Source organism: Dermochelys coriacea, chromosome 2, assembly GCF_009764565.3.
Source record: "Dermochelys coriacea isolate rDerCor1 chromosome 2, rDerCor1.pri.v4, whole genome shotgun sequence".
Classification (NCBI taxonomy): Eukaryota; Metazoa; Chordata; order Testudines; family Dermochelyidae; genus Dermochelys; species Dermochelys coriacea.
In genome coordinates this window covers 248,555,791-248,580,263 of record NC_050069.1, presented here as the reverse complement: position 1 = coordinate 248,580,263, position 24,473 = coordinate 248,555,791, and the positions used below count along the sequence as shown (strand labels likewise).

Here is a 24,473-nt window from a genome sequence, read left to right as displayed (position 1 = left end):
ACTCTACTTGCGCTACATTGATGACATCTTCATCATCTGGACCCATGGAAAAGAAGCCATTGAGGAATTCCACCATGATTTCAACAATTTCCATCCCACCATCAACCTCAGCCTGGACCAGTCCACACAAGAGATCCACTTCCTGGACACTATGGTGCTAATAAGCGATGGTCACATAAACACCACCCTATACCGGAAACCTACTGACCGCTATTCCTACCTACATACCTCTAGCTTTCATCCAGATCATACCACACGATCCATTGTCTACAGCCAAGCTCTACGATATAACCGCATTTGCTCCAACCCCTCAGACAGAGACAAACACCTACAAGATCTCTATCATGCATTCCTACAACTACAATACCCACCTGCTGAAGTGAAGAAACAGATTGACAGAGTCAGAAGAGTACCCAGAAGTCACCTACTACAGGACAGGCCCAACAAAGAAATTAACAGAACGCCACTAGCCATCACCTTCAGCCCCCAACTAAAACCTCTCCAACGCATCATCAAGGATCTACAACCTATCCTGAAGGATGACCCATCACTCTCACAGATCTTGGGAGACAGGCCAGTCCTTGCTTACAGACAGCCCCCCAATCTGAAGCAAATACTCACCAGCAACCACACACCACACAACAGAACCACTAACCCAGGAACCTATCCTTGCAACAACGCCCATTGCCAACTCTGTCCACATATCTATTCAGGGGACACCATCATAGGGCCTAATCACATCAGCCACATTATCAGAGGCTCGTTCATCTGCGCATCTACCAATGTGATATATGCCATCATGTGCCAGCAATGCCCCTCTGCCATGTACATTGGCCAAACTGGACAGTCTCCATGTAAAAGAATGAATGGATACAAATCAGACGTCAGGAATTATAACATTCAAAAACCAGTCAGAGAACACTTCAGTCTCTCCGGTCACTCGATTACAGACCTGAGGGTGGCTATCCTTCAACAAAAAAACTTCAAAAACAGACTCCAACAAGAGACTGCTGAATTGGAATTAATTTACAAACTGGATACAATTAATTTAGGCTTGAACAGAGACTGGGAATGGATGAGTCATTACACAAAGTAAAACTGTTTCCCCATGTTATTTCTCCCCCCTACTCCACTCCCCCACTGTTCCTCTGATATTCTTGTTAACTGCTGGAATTAGCCTACCTGCTTGTCACCATGAAAGGTTTTCCTCCTTTCCCCGCCCTGCTGCTGGTGATGGCTTATCTTAAGTGATCACTCTCCTTACAATGACAGGTTTCAGAGTAGCAGCCGTGTTAGTCTGTATTCGCAAAAAGAAAAGGAGTACTTGTGGCACCTTAGAGACTAAAAAATTTATTAGAGCATAAGCTTTCATGAGCTACAGCTCACTTCATCGGATGCAAATAGCTCATCTTAAGTGATCACTCTCCTTACAGTGTGTATGATAAAACGCCTTGTTTCATGTTCTCTGTGTGGGTATATCAATCTCCCCACTGTATTTTCCACCGAATGCATCCGATGAAGTGAGCTGTAGCTCACGAAAGCTTATGCTCTAATAAATGTGTTAGTCTCTACGGTGCCACAAGTCCTCCTTTTCTTTTCCGGGCCTCAGGGCGGCGCTGCAGTTCTGAGCGCCAAGGCAGGGGGCGCTGTGCCCAAGGCGCGCGGCTGGCAAAGGGCCGATAGTTTAACTCTTGTCCCGGGCTGAGCGGCTCGCAGCTCGTTGGAAGTCTCGCGAGACTGTAGACGGCCGTTCCGGACCCGGCTAGCCACGCGGGGCGGTTGCAGCCATGGCGCTCTACAACTTTAAGAAGATTATGGTGGTTCCTTCCGCTAAGGTGAAGCTCGTCTTCCGTCCCCCGCCAGCGCCCTCGCCGTGGTAGCGGCGGGGAGGGGGCGCACGTCCTCCCCCTTTCTCCTAACGGCCGCTGGGCGGCAGCTGGTGCTGAGCTGGAGCCATGTGTGTCAGGAGCGCCGCCCCGTCCCCGGCGCGTGGGACCTTCGCTGCCCCGGGCAGCCTCCGGCCGTGTACACGGCGGGGGTGTGTGTGTGTGTGTGTGTGTGTGTGTGATGGGCGGGAGGAGTTGGGGGGGGCCCAGCAGAGGAGTGGAAGTTGGGGGCAGGGGCCCAGCAGTGGAGTGGGGGGGCAGGGGGCCAGCAGAGGAGCTGGGGGGAGGAGTGGAGTATTGGGCTACGTGCATGTCAGAGGCACCGCTGCCCTGTGAAGCTAACAGGAGAGTGGGGTGCCTCTCTGGTGCGGGCAGATCCAGCCCCCCTGAACCCTGAGTGCAGTTCTGCTCCACTTGTGATAGAAAACCACGTCAGCCCGACAGCCGATCTAGCCCTTGGCGTGGTGGCATCAGGCTGGTTTCACTGAAACAGTGTTCGCCGTGAAGTGTCCTGGGGAAAGGTGATGGTTATCAACTCTCACTGTGTCCTGGGAAAAGGTGATGGTTATCAACTCTCACTGTCTTGTGCTTTTCCAGGAAGCTAGCAAAGTCTTAGTCAAATTTAAACATAAGCACACATTTTCAGTAACAGTCCCTCCTACGGTGCAGAAACTTGGAGCTTGTTAGTATTTAAACCAAACTAGGGTTTGACTGGCAGGAATTTTCTAAATTGTATCATGGAGCAGGTGTGCGTAATCCTGTAATTGTAATCCAGACTGTTACTGATTTGCTGTCTGGCCTTAAACAAATCTTTGTACCTCAGTTTCCTTTCTGTAATCTATTTAGTTACCTGGCAAAGATTAATTACTCTATTTAATAGTTATATACTGTTTTTACTATGTAAGTGCTCAGTATTAACCTTTACAGGGGAGACATTAAACAATGCAAATCTGCAACACAAAGGGTACTGAACATAAGGTACTATCGCAAGTAGTGATTATTATAAGGAATTTATTGTTCTGTGATAATCTGAGTTATCATCACTGCTATGTGCGTAACCTTAGGTATGCGGGAGAACTCCCTCAAAGTGACCTATTACTCATGTCTGAAATGTGAATAAAATTGTCTTAGTTAAAAAAGACTTCAACAAATTTAAGATTGAGATAAATTCTTGGGACTAAACATAGTAAATCTCTCTCTAAAGGTTCTCTGGGGGATATCAATATAAAATGGCTACATCCAAGAGAGTTTATACATTTTGGTTTTCCCGGGACAGTCACCTTTTGTTTTTCTTTCTGGCCATCTCTTTTCTAAATGCAGAAATGGCCTGCTTTCAATCCTTATTTTGAGCTTCAGAAGTTCTGTGCCATTATCAGAGACGTATGTTAATACCGATGACAATGCTGATGGGTGCCTGCCTCCCGCAGGCTTCTGCTGACTCTTCTTCGCCCAACCCTTCATTACCCCTCTTCAGAGACAGTTGCTTAAAATCTGTGAAAATGGTGTGAAATTGGCTTTGGAGTTTCATCAGGGTTAGAAGCCTGAGTGGGGTGGTCAGATGGTTGGAGAAAGGACAGTAATGTGCATATTATAAGCAATTGCCTCAACAGGAAAATATAGAGAAATGTTTTTATTAACAATAACTTATGGTTTCATATAGTATCTATTGTGAGAGTATGCAGGTGCTGCACATGCATAACTCAGTACACAACTCCGAGTGGGTCAATAAAATACTTACCTGGACAAAAAACAAACAACTTTTCCCCTCCTATTTAACAGTCAGTCAAAAGTGGGGGGGCGAATGAAGCCTTTCATTATGATGTGTGCCTCACCAAACTTGGACTCTGACGCAGCAGCAGAGAGCGAGGGAGCTGTAGAGATTTGGGCCTTCAGCTGAACACCTTACTGCCCACCCTGATCATTTGAGATCTAGCACTGATAGCGGATACTTGACAGTTCCCTGAACTGTTAAGGAATGTAGGAAAAGGAGGCTGTATCTTAAATAGCTGAAATGAACACTGGATAAAAGAACGAAAGGTTCTGCTTACAAATTTGTGGGTGGTGCATGGGACTGGAGGTTTGAACTTAATTTAAATGGAAGGACTTGTTTAGATATCTTAAAATTGGAGTGACATGTGATCCATGTTTTTTATTGATGCCTTTGAAGCCACACAACACCTTTTTTGTTTCAATAAACTTGGTTATCCTACACACTGTGCAAAATTCTTAACTTCCACAACAGTGATAGAAAGTGGATGCATTGTGTTCTGTCAACCTAATTGCAGGTAAAAGTGTGATATGATATATGAAGTGTGTACTGATTCTTTCAATAACTGCTTAGGTGTTTTTGTAAAACACTTAACTGCTCTGATTTCCTTTTCTAAATAACTTTCATATTAGAATATGGGTTCTTAGTAATAAGTAATACAGTCTTTGCTGATAATTGTACTTTTCTTTAACTGCAGGATTTCATAGATCTGACATTGTCGAAGACTCAGCGAAAGACTCCGACAGTCATTCATAAGCATTATCAAATCCACCGCATTCGACAGTTTTACATGAGAAAAGTTAAATACACCCAGCAAAATTACCATGACAGACTCACCCAAATCTTAACAGATTTCCCAAAATTAGATGTAAGTGACTTTGGCAATTGATAAGTGAAAGAAAATGTACCTTAAATTCATTAGAGCTAATGCTGTGACTGTAAATTGTGAGGTTTTGTTGGCTAAGCAAAATCAAGCTGACTTACTACTTGGATAGGAGACTTTTGAAGAAAAATTTATATCTGCAGGAAGAGGTATTGATAACTCAGATGGCTCTATTTCTTTTGAGTAAAGTTCTGAATCAGGGCTCGAACAGTGTGTTAGGACAACTTTTTTCTGGAGCTCACATCTTGTAGACAAGAGGTAAAATCAAAGTCTTAACCACTAGTGGTGATTAGAGGTCCCACAGCACTTTTTCCAGGAGAGGGAATTTTAGCATTAACTTCTAGATAAATTTAAATTTGATAGAAACTTCAGTTGAATGATGGGTAAAGAAATATAGCCTGTTAAAGGACTTTGTGACCTCCTATTTCTAGTGAAAGGTGCTAAAGAAACATACGGTATTATTATTTTCACAGTTGTTGCCATTCAAATGTTTTGTAGGAAAGAATGAGCATCCAAATATAGGTCTGATCAGTGTGTTTACAGTCTGAACAGTAAGTTTAGTTTGCAGTTGGAGATGTGCAGTCTTCAGTGACTTCAGTGGGACTTCGTGTATGCCTGTACTTAATCCAATGCAGAATGGAGACCTTAGTTTGCATGGGATTTTTTCTGACTTCTATTTCTAATGCCTGATCTCTATTACAAAGTTCTGAAGTACAGTTTCTGTATTTAACTAGTTTGGTATCTATATCATGTGGTTAAATTTCTAAAAATAAATCACATAGATGGATAAAATATTCTCTCTAATTCTTTTACAAAGAGATGAAGGGATGTGTTGTAAACTCTCTTCAAAAAGAATTGATGTGAAGAAGGTACACTCTTCATATGCTGACGAATTTATTCAGGCATGAAAAATTGTCTGCCTAACTAGAGATGAATCTTACAGAATTTAGCGTTCAGTGAAAGAGAGGAATTACTTTGCTGTGTTCTCACAGTAGCAGAAGTATGTTAGAAAAAAGGCTGGCACTATACAGTAGGCTTGCAGTTTCCCTCTATACAATATAATCTTGCATTTTTTCCTTTTTAACAAAAAATATTCTTACAAAGAAAAAGGCACAAGCAGAAATTTAGCTGAAGTCCAATGAAAAATAAAGCAGGAAATCAAAGTTATGGAAAAAGCATTCAAATTTTTGGATAAGCAGATTGTTTTCTTTAGAGATTTTTAGATATGGAGAATGGTCTTCAGTTTGTACTTGTCAGCTGTACCAGTGGTTTCTTGTATCTATGAAAAAGTTGAAATCAGCAGTAAGAAGTCTTACATTCATGAAAAAACATTCAGAAAAGGTTTTGATTGATTTATTTTATGCTTTTCTAGGATATCCATCCTTTTTATGCAGATTTGATGAATGTTCTCTATGACAAAGATCATTACAAGTTGGCCTTAGGACAGATTAATATTGCCAAGAATCTGATTGACAAGTAAGATACCTTAATTTATTTTTCTGTGGCTTGTTTTTGTCATAACAACAGATTAATATTTTCTTTCCTCCCGTAATAGTGTTTCTAAAGATTATGTGCGCCTGATGAAGTATGGCGATTCTCTTTATCGATGCAAACAGTTGAAACGGGCAGCTCTGGGACGTATGTGTACGATTATCAAAAGGCAGAAGCAAAGTTTAGAATATTTGGAACAAGGTATGTATTGCAAATATGGTAAAATGAAGCATTTTGAAGAGAGAATTTAAAATACAGACTTATGCCTGAAGACTTTTTACCAATTGTTTTTATAAATAGCATCTAAACTTACTTTAACTGAAAGAGGTTTGAGGAGAAATATTTTTTCTTTTTTCAGTTTATTTACTTTGGGAAATTATCAACATTTTGTGGCTAGTTAGTTTCGCTATTTCTTCTGAATAGTCAGTCAAATATACCTGCTTTTTCTGAGATTTTTTTTTTTTTTTTTTTTTTTTGGCATGGCAAGAGGAGAGGGAAAAACGTTTTTAAAAAACAGGAAAATCTAATTGGCACAAATAATTGGCGCAGGAGTCTTGGAAAGATTGAGTACCTTGAAGTATTCTTAACTTGTTTCTAAAACTGATTAGATTTCTTGTTGTTTGCAGTGGTGTTGTAGCCCTGTTGGTCCCAGAATATTAGAGAGACAAGGGGGGTGAGCTAATATCTTTTATTTGGCCATCTTTTGTTGGTGAAAAAGACAAACTTTTGAGCTTACTTAGAGCTCTTCAGATCTAGGAAAGGTACTCGGAGTGTCATAAGCTAAATGCAAGGTGGAACAGATTGTTTAGCATAATGATCCCCTGAAATGTGTTAACTATATTTGCTAAACAGTCTGTTGTACCTGTTATTTAGCTGAGACACTTAGTACATTTCCCAAACCTGAAAGAGAGCTCTGTGTAAGCTCAAAAGTTTGTCTGTCTGCAACAAATGATTGTCCAGTAAAAGAAATTATCTCGCCCATCTTGTTGACAGTTGCATTGCATTCACAGTTAATTATGTTTGTACAGTGCATTTTTCCTAGTATTTGATTTACTTTGACTAAATGATATAGGCTGTCATTATTTATCTGTATCAATTCCCTGTGTCTGATTTAATAGAGGCCAAATATTTTTTTATACATTTTTCTCTGTAGCCCTTTGTCTCTTGTTCATATTATATCTAATTGAGAGGGATGATGTGTTAATTAAAATATAATATTTACAAGAAACAGTCACATTTTATATTAAGGTTCTATTTGTAAATAGATTATCTAGGTTAATAAATGTTTTCATAAATGGTTAATTGTTAAAAGTCCAATAGGTTGTTTATAACCATCTAGAACACCTTCTACTGAGATGCTTATAACTATAACGTATTCAACTCATTCTTGTAACGTGCTTTATTAATAATTTATTAACACTTTATGAAGCACTTACAAATGGAAACTTAATGCAAAAATGTCTAAATTAAATGTGGTTTATGAATAATGTTGTTTCTGAAATAAAATCAGAAACTTTCCCATCTACAAAGAAAGATGTCTTCCCTTCTATTTTAGTACATTTAAACTTTATTTTATCACCCATGTAATTCAGTCAAGCTTTTTAAACTTTTCAGTGCGACAACATTTGTCCCGTTTGCCAACTATTGATCCCAATACACGAACTCTTCTGTTGTGTGGCTACCCAAATGTTGGAAAATCGAGCTTTATAAATAAGGTATGTGAGTTTGTTGTAAAAAATATTACTTCAAAGTTTTTAAATAATTTGAAATATTGGGACTCTACCCAAGGATCTTAGCTAGCAGGTCTCTGTACAAGGTTAGGGATTTAGTATGAATCTCAGGACTGTAGAAGGAAATGAAAAACAGATTTATTTTTAAATCAATTTATTGTATCATAAGCTTCCCCAGTGTTGTGAAATCTTTCTCACAGAGAGAGCAAAAAGTGTATTAACCTTCTATAGAAAATCATTGAGACTAACCATTTTGGTGTAGTAAAGGAAGTGCATTATAATTGATATGCTGCTGTCAGGAAAATAATTGTCTCAGTAAATGAAAAAAATCTTTCTTTGGGGATTTTTCTTTTTTTAAGGTGACAAGAGCAGATGTGGAAGTGCAGCCTTATGCCTTTACCACAAAATCCCTCTTTGTGGGACACATGGATTATAGGTATCTGCGTTGGCAGGTAAGAGCTATTGCTAACTTACTGCTCTGTTTCCACAGGAATGAATTGGTTAGGATCCTGTTGCTGTTGAGAATACCATTTTGCTTGCTGATGTCTGTTTCTAAAGTACTGTACCTAAAGAACTGCTGTGTAAGATCTCTCTTTACATAATGTGCTGAGTAAGGTCAGCTATAAGAAGGGGTTCTAAAAATGTAGATCCTGGGGTTTTTCAGTTTCTGGGAGGGACAGGGCACTTGCATAACTCCTGAGTAGTAATGGAAAGTGAGTCATCTCCAGACTGGATCAGGTCAGGGCAGGTCTCCCTCCCTCTGATTCAGTCCAAGTGAAAATGCACACAAACTTCAGGTAGTCTTTCCTTGTATTACTGTGATACTCTTTTCTCTGACTATAATTTGAAGTACTCGGTCTCATCTTATTTTAACACGAATACTATTGTCGTCTTATTCATTTTTCATGTTCTTACTTTGAATGAATTTACAAACTCGTGGTTGAAAGGAAACAATATATATATAGTTGCTATTGTCAGCGTCTATTCTTATGGTTTTTATATGGTTTTTATACCATGCTTATCACTATAGTATCTGAGCACTTTCCAGTAGTATATTAAGCCACATAACTACACATCTGTCATGTTTTGTTCTCTCTTTCTTTCTCCAGAGAAAGAAGCATGTGCAGTAGAATGTCTTGTTTTGGCGATCTCTCTCTCTCTCTCTCTCTCTCTCTCTCTCTTTAATATAAATATACTTGTTGCTATGTGTTTCTGTTAGAGAAGGCAGGTCAAAGAAATGTGCTTTGCACTTGAAGCAGAAAGTTGTGAGGTTCCTAAGTTCCTGGCGGTGTTCATTCCACAGTCTCGGACTGCCCCCAGAGAAGGTGCGCTCTCATGCACATACAAGCTTTACTCTTATTGTTGAGAGTTCCATTACGCCAGAAGAGCATAGTTTACTCCTGGGGGAATTCTGCGCCACTACTCATGCATAGTTTCAGAGTAGCAGCCGTGTTAGTCAGTATTCGCAAAAAGAAAAGGAGTACTTGTGGCACCTTAGAGACTTCCTTTTTGTAAGGAGAGTGATCACTTAAGATGAGCTATTACCAGCAGAAAGGGGGGGGAGGAGGAAAACCTTTTATGGTGATGATCAAGGTGGGCCATTTCCAGCAGTTAACAAGAAGGTCTGAGGAACAGTAGGCGGGGGGGTGGCGGGGAGAAATAACATGGGGAAATAGTTTTACTTTGTGTAATGACCCATCCACTCCCAGTCTCTATTCAAGCCTAAATTAATTGTATCCAGTTTGCAAATTAATTCCAATTCAGCAGTCTTTCGTTGGAGTCTGTTTTTGAAGTTTTTTTTGTTGAAGGATAGCCACTCTCAGGTCTGTAATCTAGTGACCAGAGAGATTGAAGTGTTCTCCGACTGGTTTTTGAATGTTATAATTCTTGACGTCTGATTTGTGTCCATTTATTCTTTTACGTAGAGACTGTCCGGTTTGACCAATGTACATGGCAGAGGGGCATTGCTGGCACATGATAGCGTATATCACATTGGTAGATGCGCAGGTGAACGAGGGGAGGGGTCACTATGCAGGGAGCTGCTCTCCCATCCGCTGGACCCCCTATATCCAGAGCCCCACCCTTGTGCATATGTACCCTCACCCCTGCATGCAGCCAGCCCCCCCACACTCGAAGCCCTCTCGCTTACTATCTTGGTGCAGCTAGAGTGGAGGGGCAGGGCCCCCGAGTGTTTTTAGGGCAGGCCCAGCCCTTGTGCTGTGTCAGGGTTGGGTGCAGCCTCACCGCCAAGTCCATGTCCCGGGGGAAGGGAGGGCTACAGGGGTGATCTTCATATCTGTTCAGCCAGTGGCCTGTGCTCCCCACTGCCATGCTTGGAGCCTCCACATTTATTTATTGACAATATGCAGAATTTGAACATACCGTGTGCAGGATTTGTATTTTTTTGGCACAGAATTCCCTCAGGAGTATAGTTGTTGATCATGGTCTTTGTCCTGAAGCTTTAGATGATTGTTTAGATATCCTGGGGCCTGGTCATGGGGGGCTATGAAGATAGGAACCTTACACTTGATTTGATATTCTGTGGGAAGCCAATGTAGGGAGCAGAGGACAGGTTTGATATGTTACTGCTTTGCTTCTTTCCTAACCAGTAATCACAAACATACTGTGAAAGATTGATTGGTCCATATCACTTTTCTCCCCTCATCTCTAATCCCCACGATCTTATTACTTCTGTGGCTAATATATGTTATATTAAGGTGTGAGCTAATTATGTTAATCTAAATTATAGGTGGTAGATACCCCTGGTATTTTGGATCATCCTTTGGAAGAAAGGAATACCATTGAGATGCAGGCTATAACAGCGCTTGCACATCTTCGTGCTGCTGTGCTTTTTGTAATGGATGTATCTGAGCAGTGCGGGCATAGTCTGGAGGAGCAGCTAGAACTCTTCAAAAATATTAAACCACTATTTGCTAATAAGGTAGATCTGATTTACATTAGTCAAATCTAATTTTTCACAATGTGAAACAGTAAGCTGAATAATATTGTTTACTTTCTTTCTATTAGCCTCTTATAATTGTAGCAAACAAGTGTGACGTGAAAAGGATTTCTGAACTTCCTGAAGAAAATCAGGTTAGAAGGCCTTTTCTTCTTTTCATAATTTACAAATGCGTTATATGCATTTGTCGTGGAATAGTATGAGTTATAATGTGCATGGGTGAACTTCATTGTATAACTTCTTAATTGGACAGTTTTCAATAACCTGATGAAGAGTAAGGCGGTCTTGATTTTTGTTTTTTAAAAAAATAAAATAATCTTGAATACCTACTAAGATGTGTTTTTGCGTATTTCCACGTATGGGGGGGTATGTGTGTGAGAGAGATTAGCCTGATTTTTCATAAGTGCAAAGCACGCATAGCTCCTGTTGATTTCATAGATAGTAAGGCCAGAAAAGGTCATCTGATCTGAAGTCTTGCATAACACAGACCAGTGTTAACAGTTTCTGGGTAGAGACGACTGAGTACTGGTGTGAAGCACAGTATCTTGAACTGTCTAAATGGAAGTTACAGATGAAGCAGTATCTGCACACACAGGCCTGATTTTTCATATGCACACGGGTTACCTTGATTTTTACAAGTTCTGAGCATGTATCTAATGTGTATATTTTTTTTCTGTTTGTTACTTAACTTACTATTTACATCTGATCCCCATAAAATATTTGTGTAAAAGTTAGTTTATGCAAAGTTTCTGTAGTTCCTCTTTAGGGAAAACATCTATTAATACAATTGCTCAATAATGTCAGAAGAAACTTTTATTTTGAGATGAGATTAGAAGTTTGACTTTGTTTAATGAGTTGGAAACAGTGATCTTTAAGAAATAATCAGAACTTACTTTATTTTTGTGTGTTCTGTTTGTTTTTCAGAAAATGTTTGAAAATTTAGAAGCGGAAGGATTTCCTGTCATAGAGACAAGTACTCTAACAGAAGAAGGTGTGATTAAAGTTAAAACAGAGGTGAGTTTCTTCTTTTACTTGCACAAATTTTGTTCCAAATATCTAAGTTTTGTTTTACTGTTTGTGAATCTAGTCTTTAATAAAGTAGTGGACTGGTGCTCTGGTTTGAGACAGATATAGCAAGTTTTCCTGTGTATCTGAGAAACTATGACACTCGAATGTTCAAGTTTTGGGTCTCCCCTTGGGCAGATACTGCTGGATGAGCAAAATTGTTTATTGCTTTCTATGATGTGAATAAATGGAGATTAGCTTGAGACAAGCAAGCATGATTTTTACTTCGGACATATTTATTGTACAGTTTTTCTTACTGAAACGGGGGCTTTGTGAAAATTATTGCTTTTTTTATTGAGGATCCCAGGTGAATGATAGCCACCCGCTCTTATCCCAGCATATAACAATGCAGTAGATGTAAAATAGATTGTAGGTCACAAAATCTAAAATGGCAGAAAAAATTATACACATTAAAATGAAAACCCTGGATCTTGATTTGCACTGAAGAGTTAGTTTTAAAATTATTAATAACTCTAATCCAGCAGTTCTCAAACTGTGGGTCGGGACCCCAAAGAGCACCATGGCCCCGTTTTCATGGGGTCACCAGGGCCAGCATTAGACTTGCTGGGACCCAGGGCTGAAGCTGAATTCTGAGCTCCACCCCAGCCGGGGGTGGTGGGGCTCAGGCTCGGGCTCCTTCCCTCCGTCTCTGGGGTCATGGAGTAATTTTGTTGTCAGTAGGGGGTCGTGGTGCAATGAAGTTTGAGAACCCCTGCGAATCATTGATTAGATTTATATAAATTCTATGCAGCGTCTTTAATCCTGGTGGAAATACTATGTACTATGGGAACTTCTCCATTGTCTTTCAGATATTAATCTTAAATTGACTACTTGTGCAGATGCTGTTTGGTCATTTCTTAGACCGGGGTGGCCAACGTGTGGCTCCTTGTATAGGCACCGACTCCGGTGCTGGAGCTACATTTGTAAACTTTCCAATGTGCTGGGGATTGTCACTGCTCAACCTCTGGCTCTGCCACAAGCCCTGCCCTCACTCCACCCCTTCCCGACCCTTCCCCTGAGCCTTCTGTGCCCTGGCTCTTCCCCCTTCCCCCAGCCCCCTGCATGGCACGAAACAGCTGATCGGGGGGTGCGGGGAGGGAAGGAGAGGTGCTGATCGGCGGGGCTGCCGGTGGGTGGGAGGTGTGGGGCGGGATGGGAACTGATACGGGGCTGCTGACGTATTACTGTGGCTCTTTGGCAGTGTACATTGGTAAATTCTGGCTTCTTCTCAGGCTCAGGTTTGCCACCCCGTCTTAGACTAGTGTGTCTCTTGCTACACAGAAATAACACATGAGGAAATTCCACCTACTTTGAACTCTTGTCCCATCAGACCTTTTGTTAGCAGGGATAAAAAAAAGATAGTCATTAATTTGGCCCTGCTTTTGGTCTGGGCCAGCAAAGAATTGTTCTTAGCTAAAAATAAAACACGCCCACTAGATTTAATAATTTTATTAAGATAATGTTGAAGTAAAAAGAAAATGGTACAGAGTTTAAGCATAGAGGTTTCTGGTTATCAGGGAATAAGGTACAAAGGGGGAGGGATAGCTCAGTGGTTTGAGCATTGGCCTGCAAAACCCAGGGTTGTGAGTTCAATCCTTGAGGGGGCCATTTAGGGATCTGGGGCAAAAATTGTGGATTGTGCCTGCTTTGAGCAGGGGGTTGGACTAGATGATCTCCTGAGGTCCCTTCCAACCCTGATATTCTATGATTAAGATTATCAAGGGGTGCGAAACTCAGTTTAGGAGTGGGTGGTGTAAGGAATGCATAATCTGCAATCTCCCCAATTGGGGGTAAAAGTTTAATGGGTCAAAGTACAGACATTGAGCTATGGGGTTATGTTGTCCATATAATGGCAATGTTCAGGTGTGGAGTATAATGAGCGGATACGATGATGAGGGTGGATCTATCCTCATTTGGTGAGGTTTAATGTTCAGTGAGTTTATGGTTCCAGTTCATATGGTCCAATGGAAAAAGTCTCTCAGTCCCTTTCCCATAGTTGATGCATGATGTTGTACCGGCTCACACCTCCTGGTACTGTTGGTGGCCGGTGATGTGTTCGATGTAGATGTCCCTGGATCGTCGGATGGTGTCCGAGACCATGAGGCGCTGCATGAGCCGTGCGTAGCGTCGACCGATCCCACAGGTCCACAGCACATGCTCGTTGCAGGGGTCCCAAGAGCCCAGGGCTCTGACGATCAGGGCATCCATCTGCACCTTGTAGTCCTTCGCTGTCAGGGTGTTGGCCAGGGGGGGTGTATTTTTCCAGTTTACGAGCTCAGGCTTCGCGGAAGGCTGGGGTCCTGTTCTCGAAGGAGACCATGATGTCGACGAGGATTATCTTTTTCTGGGCCTCGTCGGTGACTACCACGTCAGGTCGCAACTGGCTGTCGGTGCCGGGGATGGCGCAGTTCACGGCGACCTCCCCCGGACGCGGTGCGATGGCTTTCACTAGGCGGTTCTGGATGGTGGCGTGGCGCAGCTGCCAACCTCTGGAGTGGGACTTGCAGCTGCACAGGATGTGCAGCAGGGTCTCGTTGGAGTAGCAGCACTTCCTGCAATGCTTGTCTCGGTTCCTGTGGTGGACGGCTCCGTTGAGAGGGACGCAGTTGAGCCGGGCACGGTGGATGAACTGCTAGTCAGCGAAATGGGTGAAGCCGTTCCCGGCGAGGAAGTGGTTGCTGGTGTCCCATTTGCTGGTCAGTTTGAATGCTTTACCCTGGGCCGGTTTACACTTCAGGATTTCCATGTACAGCGAGTGGATGGCTGCCTTCAGGGTCCTCTCCAGCATGCCCCTGGTGCTTGGGGTGACGATGGTGTTGTCGTCGGACCTGATCTGCGGCACCAGGATTCCCAGCTCCTGGCGCTCCTCACACCACTCCCAGCAGCAACCGATGCGCTTCCCCAGGCGGCGCGTGGCATTACGAGTGCGGGACCACAGTGAAGTGATGTCGCCACCGTCCCATCCGAATTCGCCATCCAGGGAAACGCTCAGGAAGCTGGCAGTGTCTTGGTTAGAGGGGACTCTGCCGATCCGCTTCTTTGTTGCGTCATGGAGGGCGTTTGCTCCGATGTTCCTTACCATGATGTCGGGACACATCAGCAGGCGGAAGGCATGGGTGATCACCGCGATGTCACACAGGTCACCCATGCGGGGGACATTGGCACTGCCATGCCTGTGGGTGATATAGACCAGTTCATTGCTGGCCCTCTGGGGAAGGAACAGCCACTTCTTCACCAACTGCCGGACAATCTTGTCTGCCTTGTTGAGGGGTACCTTTGCCACGGCAGATCCCCTTAGGACGACTGAGAAGCGGGGGATCAGGAAGGTGTTCAGGGCGTTTATCTATTACATAATAGCAAAAGCTAAGCTTTGAAAAGGTCCTGTGTCTCCCTAGAAATAAATATGAAGACAGTTTGTTTTTTGGGAACCATTTTCTGGACATTACTCGTGCCTTACATTGGAAACTATTTTCAAACTCCATATCCAAGATTGAACAAATCTGACAACCAGATCCTTAACTATAATTCATCACATTTCCTTGGCATGATTTTCCAGATTTCTTAAAAAAAAAAAAAAAAACTTGACTGAGATTTTTTTCTTCTATAAGCCTTTGTTGCTTTGATTTTTCTTTCTGTATTGCTTGTAGATTCTCACTGTAGGAGATTCCGTTCCCATTTAGTTATAACTGAAATATGAATATTGTTACATAGCTGCTTTTGTATTGAGTTTTAAAAGAGAGGGTTTTTTTTTTGTGTGGCGGGGAGAACAGTGACTTAAAATGAGATTTGAACTAGGTCTCCATAGGTAAAAAGGCAGTGCATTAAATCACTGTATCATGCAGCCTTCTCTCTGTCCCCGATAATAATTAATGACACCTTATACCTTTTTAGGCCTGTGACAGACTGTTGTCCCATCGCGTTGATACCAAAATGAAAGGAAATAAGGTGAATGAAGTGCTGAACCGACTACATTTAGCTGTACCAAGCAAAAGAGATAATAAGGTAGGTTATTAAAATTTGGATATATTTTTCAGTAGTCTTTGAAAATCCTTTTTTGCTAACTTAATGTGGGGATTCATTTTGTTGGAATCCTGTGAATTTCAGGATCTCAGTTAATGTATTGGCATAGTGAATCAGTTTGACATTACCCAGGCTACAAACTGGACTGATGGATAGCTGTGTCCCCTCAATTCTCTGACCTGAGGTGTCTTTTACGCTGCTTTGCTGTAAGAGCAACCACTCCTGGTCTTCCCACACACAGCCTCCAGCATATAAATCACTCTAAGCTATACTGTATGGGTGCTATAGCCAGCCACCCATGAATTACACTGCGGGGCAACATCAGCAAACTCCCAGTGTCAGATTTCCCCCCAGAAATGTGTGTCTCGTACTGCCCAGCACCCTTCTGGACAATACAAATTCATAGAAAGTCCATCATTTCGTTAAGAGAAAATGATATGCACAAGTCTTATTTCAAATGAAGTTTCCCAAACACTTCAATCCAAATATATACTGGTTCAGATAAAACAATAAAAAAAAAAAACCCATTTCTTAACTACAGAAAGATAGATTTTAAGTGATTTACAAATAATGAGACATAAAAGTCAATATTGATTACAAAGAAATAAAAGGTAGAACATAATTAACTCCTAATTTAAGCTAAATAAATTCAAGAGAAACCTTTGCTTTACCATATGCTTTCTAAGTCTTACTGTCTGGAATCCTTTCAGGCAGGATTCCTCCCCTAGTTCAGTGTTAATTTCCTTGTCCTTCAGGTGGTGGTGATGCTGTGAGTAGAGATAAAGGGAGAGATAATTTGGGGCATCTGTTCCCCATTATTATATCTTTTCATCCTCTTTGAGGATCATCTCCAGTTGGGATTCAAGAGACACAGTCTGTGGGACGGGGACTTCCAGCTGTTTTTTTTTTTTTTTTTTTTTTTTTTTTTTTGCCAAGATGTAAATTTCTCACTCACACACCCCTTTCCTGCCAAAGAGTGGCCGCTTAACCAAGGAAAGTCCATTGAATTTTGTTGAAACCTGGCTGAGGTATAGGTTTGCCTTTTGATTTTGGGGAAGCAGTTTGTGCCTGCTTTTCTAAACTTGGAATATGACTCAATAATGTTATACAGTAGAATCTTATAACTTTACATACAATATTGCCACTAGCGTTTTACCAGGACAAAATGATCAGCACACTGAGTTTTCAAATGATACCTGACAAGGCATATTTTGTACAAAATCCATTATAGTTTTTGTAAAAAGCGTGAACATAGGGATACAGACTTTCACAATCGGTTAAGATTATTGAAACTTTTTCTTACAGAGAAACATATAGTAACAATGTTTTATTTGCATTACAGAAAATTTGGGATTCTCACATTATATTAAAAAAGAAAAGAATCACATGCTTTTGTGATCATGTTTATTGCATTAATTTCAGGAAAGGCCACCTTTCATTCCTGAGGGAGCAGTAACACGTAAGAAACGCATGGAAGTAGATGCACCTAAAAAGAAGAGGGTAAGTGGCCTTCAGAATAGATTTGACACCCTTGAATTGAGGAATTAGTAGTGAAATTTAAAAAATCAAAATAAAAGAGTGATCATTGAAAAGTACAATATTTATGCTACGTATGTCTTTTTAGGAGAGAGATCTTGAAGTGGAAATGGGAGATGATTATATTTTGGATCTTCAGAGTAAGTGTTGTTCAAGTCTCAGTATAATTATTTTAGGAAGTGAAATTGGGCTGAAGTTGTCTTTTTGTGTTTATAGCAGAAAGTTTCAAGCAGGAAAATCTTATCCTAACTATTTCAATCTTAAATATCCCTGCTGCTATTTTAGTGATCACTAGCAGACTTTTTCTCTAATTCCAAATTAGTAAAAATGGGCTTTCTGTTCTCACTTCTGTTGTGATGTAGTTTGGAGTGTCTTCCAGTTTGTAGAATTACTGAAACGGAATGAATGGCTTGATGACTCAGCTCTTCTGTTTCTTTTGTCCTGCTTGAACATATCTGATGCATATTCTAGCATGATCCTTGTCTTAAGGGAAATAGTTGATTTGTGGAGAGAATAATTTGGTGTGTTCTTTTTCACTTATATTATTATTGCTCATTATTTGTGTGTTACATGCATCATCACTGTTTGACAAGACTTCCAGTGTAAAGTTCTGTGTGGCACGGATTCTGTATGTTATCAAATTCTTCCATTTTAGAGAGAGACTTGTATTTTATATTATGGTGTAAATATTTTCTCCCATCATGGATTTTTCTATAAAATGTTTCAACAAGTTAAAGTATTGGTTAATTTTGCTTAATTTCTTTTTTTCAGAATATTGGGATCTAATGAATTCATCTGAAAAATATGATAAGATACCTGAGATCTGGGAAGGACATAACATAGCTGATTATATTGATCCAGATATCATGAGGGTGAGCTTTATGCTATTTGTTTTACACTGTTGAGGATATTCTCTCCTGTTCTCATTGAATTTAGTTTGTTTCTGTCTTCAAGTGGTATGAATCAACAGATGTATTAAGTTAGTAAAACTTCAGTTTATTTCTCTTCTGATATGCATGCATAAACTGATAAAGTTTCTTAAATTCATAAGTAACAAAATATAGTGGTTTATAGTCTGAAGAAGTGGTTTTTTACCCACGAAAGCTTATGCCCAAATAAATCTGTTAGTCTTTAAGGTGCCACCGGACTCCTTGTTGTTTTTGTGGATACAGACTAACACGGCTACCCCATGATACTTTAAACTATAGTTTTGTAACTTTTCTTAGTGTATTCTTGGAAGGAACACAAAATTTATCATAGGTAAAGATGATATTTTCATACTGAGTGTCAGTTGTGTCTGTCTATAGTGACTCAGCAAATAGTTCGCTTTGCCATCAGAATCAATGTTGATCTTTTTCATTATAACATCTTAAAAAATAAGGTTTGTTAGAGAACGTGCATTCCTTCCACTGTCTGACTCTGCAGTGACAGATGAAACAGAATGATCATAATTTTTTTAGTGAATTATTATTATGCCTTCACTGCCAGAATAAAGTAAAATATTTTGAGTGTTAAAGTAGTTTGAGTGTTAATCCTAAACTGTTTGACAGCATCCTTTTAATTTGACGAAGCAGTAGAGAACTCTTGCTGTTTTCATTTCTGTTTTATGATAAAGAGCCAAGGAGAAATAACAGGGAACTCACTCTGGAGCTTAGGTTGGTTAGAAGGATCATCATAGAGTAACATGAGCTGCTCCCTTCTTCAAGGGCTGAGTGTGCTGCCTTTCTAGTGCCTTCTAGCCCAGAGGATGAGACTGACATTTGGAAATTGAATCAAGGTTCTTTACATGGAAACAGTCTGACCACAAGGTTGTGATAGTGTCCCTTTTAAAGGTAAACACTATAAACAAGATGTTTCTGATCCTAAATATGGACTGTGACTGACTGAGGATATCCTGCAGTATCCTAGACAAGCCTTATGGAATTAAGATAAGCTTTAATGAATTAAGTTAAACCTTGCTGAATTAGGTTTAATATCTTTCAAGTCTATTATATTAAAAATGAAAGTGTGTGTGTGTGTTGTTGTGGAATTGTATGCAACTCCTATATATCAGCCCTTTGAAACCACCCTATTGGACAGGTTCACATATATTAATTCAAACTGGATACTCCAGGGAACAACAGACAGAGGATGAATTTTTGGATAAATAGCTTAGTTTTAAATAGACTCATGGCCTTCTTTCTGATCCAGCAAACGGACAAGACCCTTGCCCACAGAAGGTCCCAATCCTTAGGGAAGGATTGGAAGGACTGCACCTTCTGAGGCCCATAAGATGGTGTGCTTGTTCTGAGCTGAAATGATGATGAACTTGAAACTACAAGGAAACCCCTTGGGTGGAGTTTGGAGAAGGGCTGCTTCTGCTGGAGCCAATATTAGCTTGCGGTGATCTCTGATAAGCTTATTAGCATGTATGCAAGTTTTTAATGTTTTCTCAGTAGTGCCTGTTACTTTAAGAATAAAGTAGACATTTTTATGAGCTGTGTGGTAATTGTAACTAACTGTGGCACTTTTAGCCATCTCTGAAGAGAAAGCAAGCAAGTCTGCTTGGACAGCCTGTCTCTGCCAAGATAACACAATATAGTCGGACTATGCAGCCTGGAAATATTCTGATCAGACTGGAGTGAGACACAGGCCTTTGACAATGGCTGGGGAGCTGGAAGCCTGAGAGTGGGTTCCCTTCATGAGTCACTGTGGGGAAATACAGGTGCAGTTGTTTTGAACTGTGATACAAATAACTTGTTTTTCATTTGATCTCTTTACGTTTTAAGAAACTGGAAGAGTTAGAGAAAGAGGAAGAGCTGAGGCAAGCTGCTGGGGAATATGACAGTGAACCAGAAAGTGAAGATGAGGAAATGTTGGAAATCAGACAATTGGCACAACAGATTCGAGAAAAAAAGAAACTAAAAATTCTGGAATCCAAGGAAAAAGATACTCAGGGTCCAAAAATGCCTAGGACAGCTAGAAGGGTAAGTATAAAATACTTTCAGTAATATGGTCTTGTTCATGGATAATATGCAAATGGCAAATGATTCATTATTAGGTGTGATTTCAGTTACAGGATTCTATCAATCAGTGTAGCACTTTCTCCCCTACACCTCCTTTTCTTGCCAAAAACAGGTTCAAAGAATGCCACTGGAGTTCTAGGAATAGCTACTGTGGTGGTAGGTAAAGAGATGTGGAAATATGGGGGAAGCAGTAGAACAGTCTGAGACATGTTGGACAAGGGAAGGGGTGGGAGCCTCCATAAGAAATGGATCTGGCATTTTGGACCTTTTAGCTTATTAAATAAAAATTGGTAAACTATATAATAGAGCTGTAATTCCATTAAGGGGATCTGGTGAGGTCATAAATACACTGAAAACCTAAAACAGAATTATGGCAGCATAATCCTAAATTTGGCTGTTCTATAACAAGTTGAACTGATCTTCCCCATGGCTTCTTCCCTGTTGTTCTGCCCCTTCTCGCTTCTTTCCTGCTGCTCTCTCCCTACCTTCTCTCTTTGTATTACCTCTGGGCCTGCTGTGTCCAAAACTCTACTTTAGTGAGTTATATAGGTCATGCCAAACAAATGCCAGTAGTACCATCACATTATGTCACACTATTAAATATACAATATAGGAAAACTCATAGGAATTTATTTAAAAATTTTGTAGTGGGTTTGGTTTTCCCTCTTCACCTGCAAACCCGGTGTTCTTTAGTTATCATGAGTCTAAGTGTATGTGGCTTGGAGAGAGCCAGGAAAACCTCTTGCAAAGATATAAAATAGCAATGTATACATAAAAATGTCACTAACATAAAAACTATTATTTTAGACCATTCCTGGGCTGGAAGTGATTGCTGGCTCCCTTTGGAAAGTTCGGGAAACTCTTTCCAATTATATAAAGCAGCTGTGTCTAGCCCAGCAGGATGGCAAGAAGTCATATTGTAAAGCTGTGACATTTTTAGAAAACTCTTAATGTCCTAGGTTAGAATTTTGCTAATAGTGGATATGTAATTTTTGGTAAAAGAGGGGGAATTGCACATTTAGAATTTGCACATTTTGGGAAGATAAGGAAATATTTATGTAACAAGTAGATTTAATAAACAAACAGCAAAACCTGGCAGCTATTTGAAGTTGCTGTAGAGTTTGGACTATTAAAATAATTCCATGAAGATGGATTAGTGGGCAGAGAGCCAGCAAAGTGATCAAAAGTGAATGATAAATTCATTTATCATGTGGCTCTGCAGTTTATTGAATGTATATGTCCATATAATGATGGGTGTATGTATAATACATAGACATTTTGTTTGATTAAGAAAACATATGGAACCACCTTTTTAAAAGAAACATTTTCTTTATCTTTTTTTTTTTTTTTAGGTCCAACGGAAGATACTAGAGAAGGAGATGAGCAGTCTTGGTCTTGACATGGCTGGTAAAGATGAAGTAAGACTTTTGCTAATTAAGTATTACAAATATATGTTTGAAGAGTGAGGGTTTGAAAATCCCATTGGAGTTGTGTGCCGAACTCCTTTTGGATGCCTTTGAAAATCCCCCTAAATTGTCAGTTACCTCTACAGTTGATAAACTGAGTGAACCGGACCATTAATTCATGTGTGGACATGCAGAACTTCTGTTGTTGCTTTATCTGGCTTGATTGATCTCTACTGTTAGGCCATGCTAGTTAACTAGAAAAGATTTCTTTGCCATCTTTTTTCACAATGATATGCTTGTATCGGCACTGCTGTCTTGTATTAGAACACCTCGTGTTGATTTGGGTGGGATTCCAGCTCTCCAGGATAAGCTTAATGTACAAGAGTCTACTTTGGGGATACAGAATTAAAGAGCAACAATTTTTAGTATTTTTAATTTTTGAGGACAAAATATTTATTAGGATAAATGCCCATTAAAAATGTGGCTTAAAGACAGTGACAGATTGAGCAGGCTAATCATACATCAGCACCATAAATTACTGTTTTTTTAAGTGAGACAAGGTGGGTGAGGTAATATCTTTCATTGGATCAATGTGTGTTGGGGAAAGAAGACACTCTTTCAGGCATACACAGAGCTCTTCTTCAGGCATGACTTTAAGTGTCTGACTAGCACTTAGCAGGTAATGCAGTCACGGAGTAAATTGTCCATCCCTGGATTTTGGGGGCCACTTTATTGTATCACAAGATCCCAGCACTCCTATTTATACTCCTAATATAGCACAACCATATACAGAGGTCTCAGGTGAGACCAAAGTCTTCAGATAATAAGGGGTTGAGACGTTAGGAATAATAAGTGGGGCCATTATACATTTGAAGTAAATACTCATGGTCTGCAGATCTTGGAATCCAGGTTTATTTAGGAGCCATACTTCCCAAAGGCCTGCTATCTCAGCCAGACTCTGTAGAGGAAGGAGCCTAAGACTGGTGTGGAGTGATGCTGGTTGTCGTGACTTTGAAGCCTTTTCATGCTTTATCATATAAAGCTACTGGTAGTTACCTTAGTCTGGGTTTCCCCACTGTGTAAAGTTTATTTTTGTTTGTTTTTGCTGAGCTGCTGCAATCTTTATTATGTGTTCACTTTTCTGAATGATATTTTTGAAGTCATCTACCTCAAAAGTCTGGTGCAGAAAGATAGACACCGTAGTATTTAAGGGGAATCAGTATGAGAATGTTGAATGAGTGATACTAAGTGCATTTTGGTGATGTTTTGCATAAAAAATACCACAGAACTTTGATCAACAGTGGACTTAAGGACTTTATCCAATGGTCTTTAGCTTAACGAGAAAGAGCCAAGAGTACTGTATCACAGAAAGCCACAGGATGTCTTTTTACAGTGATTTTTAAATTATTCTATTTGAAATAGACAATAGCAACTCTAATGCTTACTTTGTGAATTTCAGGCACATTACGTAGTCCAAGCAAGAAGATCCAGGAGTGTTGCTAGGAAACGTAAACGTGAAGAATCTGAACCCCCTAAGTCTGCAGCACGCAGTCGCAGTTCCTCTCGCACACCACGTGACACTTCTGGTCTACGAGATGCAAAGGTTTGTTTCAGTTCATTAACGTTATATAAACTTTACAGTAACTGCTACAGTACATGTTCACATTTACAGATATTTTTAATAGAATATAGATGAGGATTTACTATTTGTACAAAGTTTCAAATGATCTTCAATGAAACTTTGCTCTGGTCTCTTTTCAGTATATATTTTGTGGAGGGGATTTGTCTGCTCTTCATGATTTAAAATCAGATATTGATCGGATTCCTTATGCACTCTGAAAAATTACAACATATAAAGTAAAATGTAGTAATACAAAATGTTTAAAATGTCTTTCACAAAACACACTTGGTAACACTCATAATTTAATACATTTATTTTTATACACCTGAGAAGGAAAGGCAATCTAAATTGAAATGGAATTCATTATTAACTTCACACATCTCATAATCTGACACTTAAATCCTGTGTCTAAATGTTTAGATGCCCAAAGATCTAATTAGGTCACTCTTAATATATTTGGAAATAGGATGCTAGCCTAAGTTCTTCTCATTTGAAGGAATTTCTAACTGAGCTAACTTTGTTTGGAAAGGAGATTTGTTTCCCCTTTGTCACTTTTTCTTACATGTGGCCTTGATAACCCTCTCTTTGTCTCTAACTGCGGAGATGATGGTTTGTGCTTGGCCTCTGTTTTGATATCTCCTTCCCGACATTCTGCAATTTGGGTTTGCTAGACTTTTAAATAGAATTTTGTTCAAGTTTCTTGCTGAGGAGAAAGAAAGGGAGAATCTCTCTCAAATGTTTATTTCTGTTTCATATAGATGGTGAAGAAGGTTAAGACTATCATGAAGAATTCTCAAAAGAAAATGAATCGCTTGGGCAAGAAAGGAGAGGCAGATAGGCATGTGTTTGACCTTAAACCCAAACATTTACTGTCTGGCAAAAGGAAATCTGGTACAACACAGAGAAGATAAAAACATTTTTCTGAATTAAAGCTACTTTGCTGTCCTGTTTGTTTTTTTCCTAATAAAATCTAGATTGTATAATTTGGAAACAAAAATAATTCTAAAGAAATGCAGAAATCTTTCCTTGGTAACTATTTAGATCTAAATGTACAGAGGGAGAGTTTGACATTTTGGTTCCCGTAGTCCAAAGTGGGTTAGTAA

General features: G+C 40.0%; 1 protein-coding gene across 2 annotated transcripts; it reads left to right on the top strand.

Moving 5' to 3' along the window:
• The first annotated feature begins 1,637 nt into the window (after window positions 1-1,637).
• GTPBP4 (GTP binding protein 4) lies at window positions 1,638-24,367 on the top strand. Of its 2 annotated transcripts, none has more exons than XM_038388802.2 (17): window positions 1,638-1,835; window positions 4,352-4,522; window positions 5,910-6,013; window positions 6,093-6,229; window positions 7,643-7,743; window positions 8,118-8,210; window positions 10,508-10,699; window positions 10,786-10,851; window positions 11,642-11,731; window positions 15,674-15,784; window positions 17,225-17,302; window positions 17,427-17,478; window positions 18,110-18,210; window positions 20,107-20,304; window positions 21,696-21,761; window positions 23,209-23,352; window positions 24,129-24,367. In XM_038388802.2, the coding sequence occupies exons 1-17, from the start codon at window positions 1,788-1,790 to the stop codon at window positions 24,279-24,281; spliced, it is 1,905 nt and encodes a 634-aa protein (XP_038244730.1). In that variant the 5' UTR covers window positions 1,638-1,787; the 3' UTR covers window positions 24,282-24,367. The 2 variants fall into 2 exon arrangements, with proteins under 2 accessions (XP_038244730.1, XP_038244731.1); XM_038388803.1 differs by lacking the exon at window positions 1,638-1,835 and adding an exon at window positions 1,836-2,038.
• Window positions 24,368-24,473: the final 106 nt, after the last annotated feature.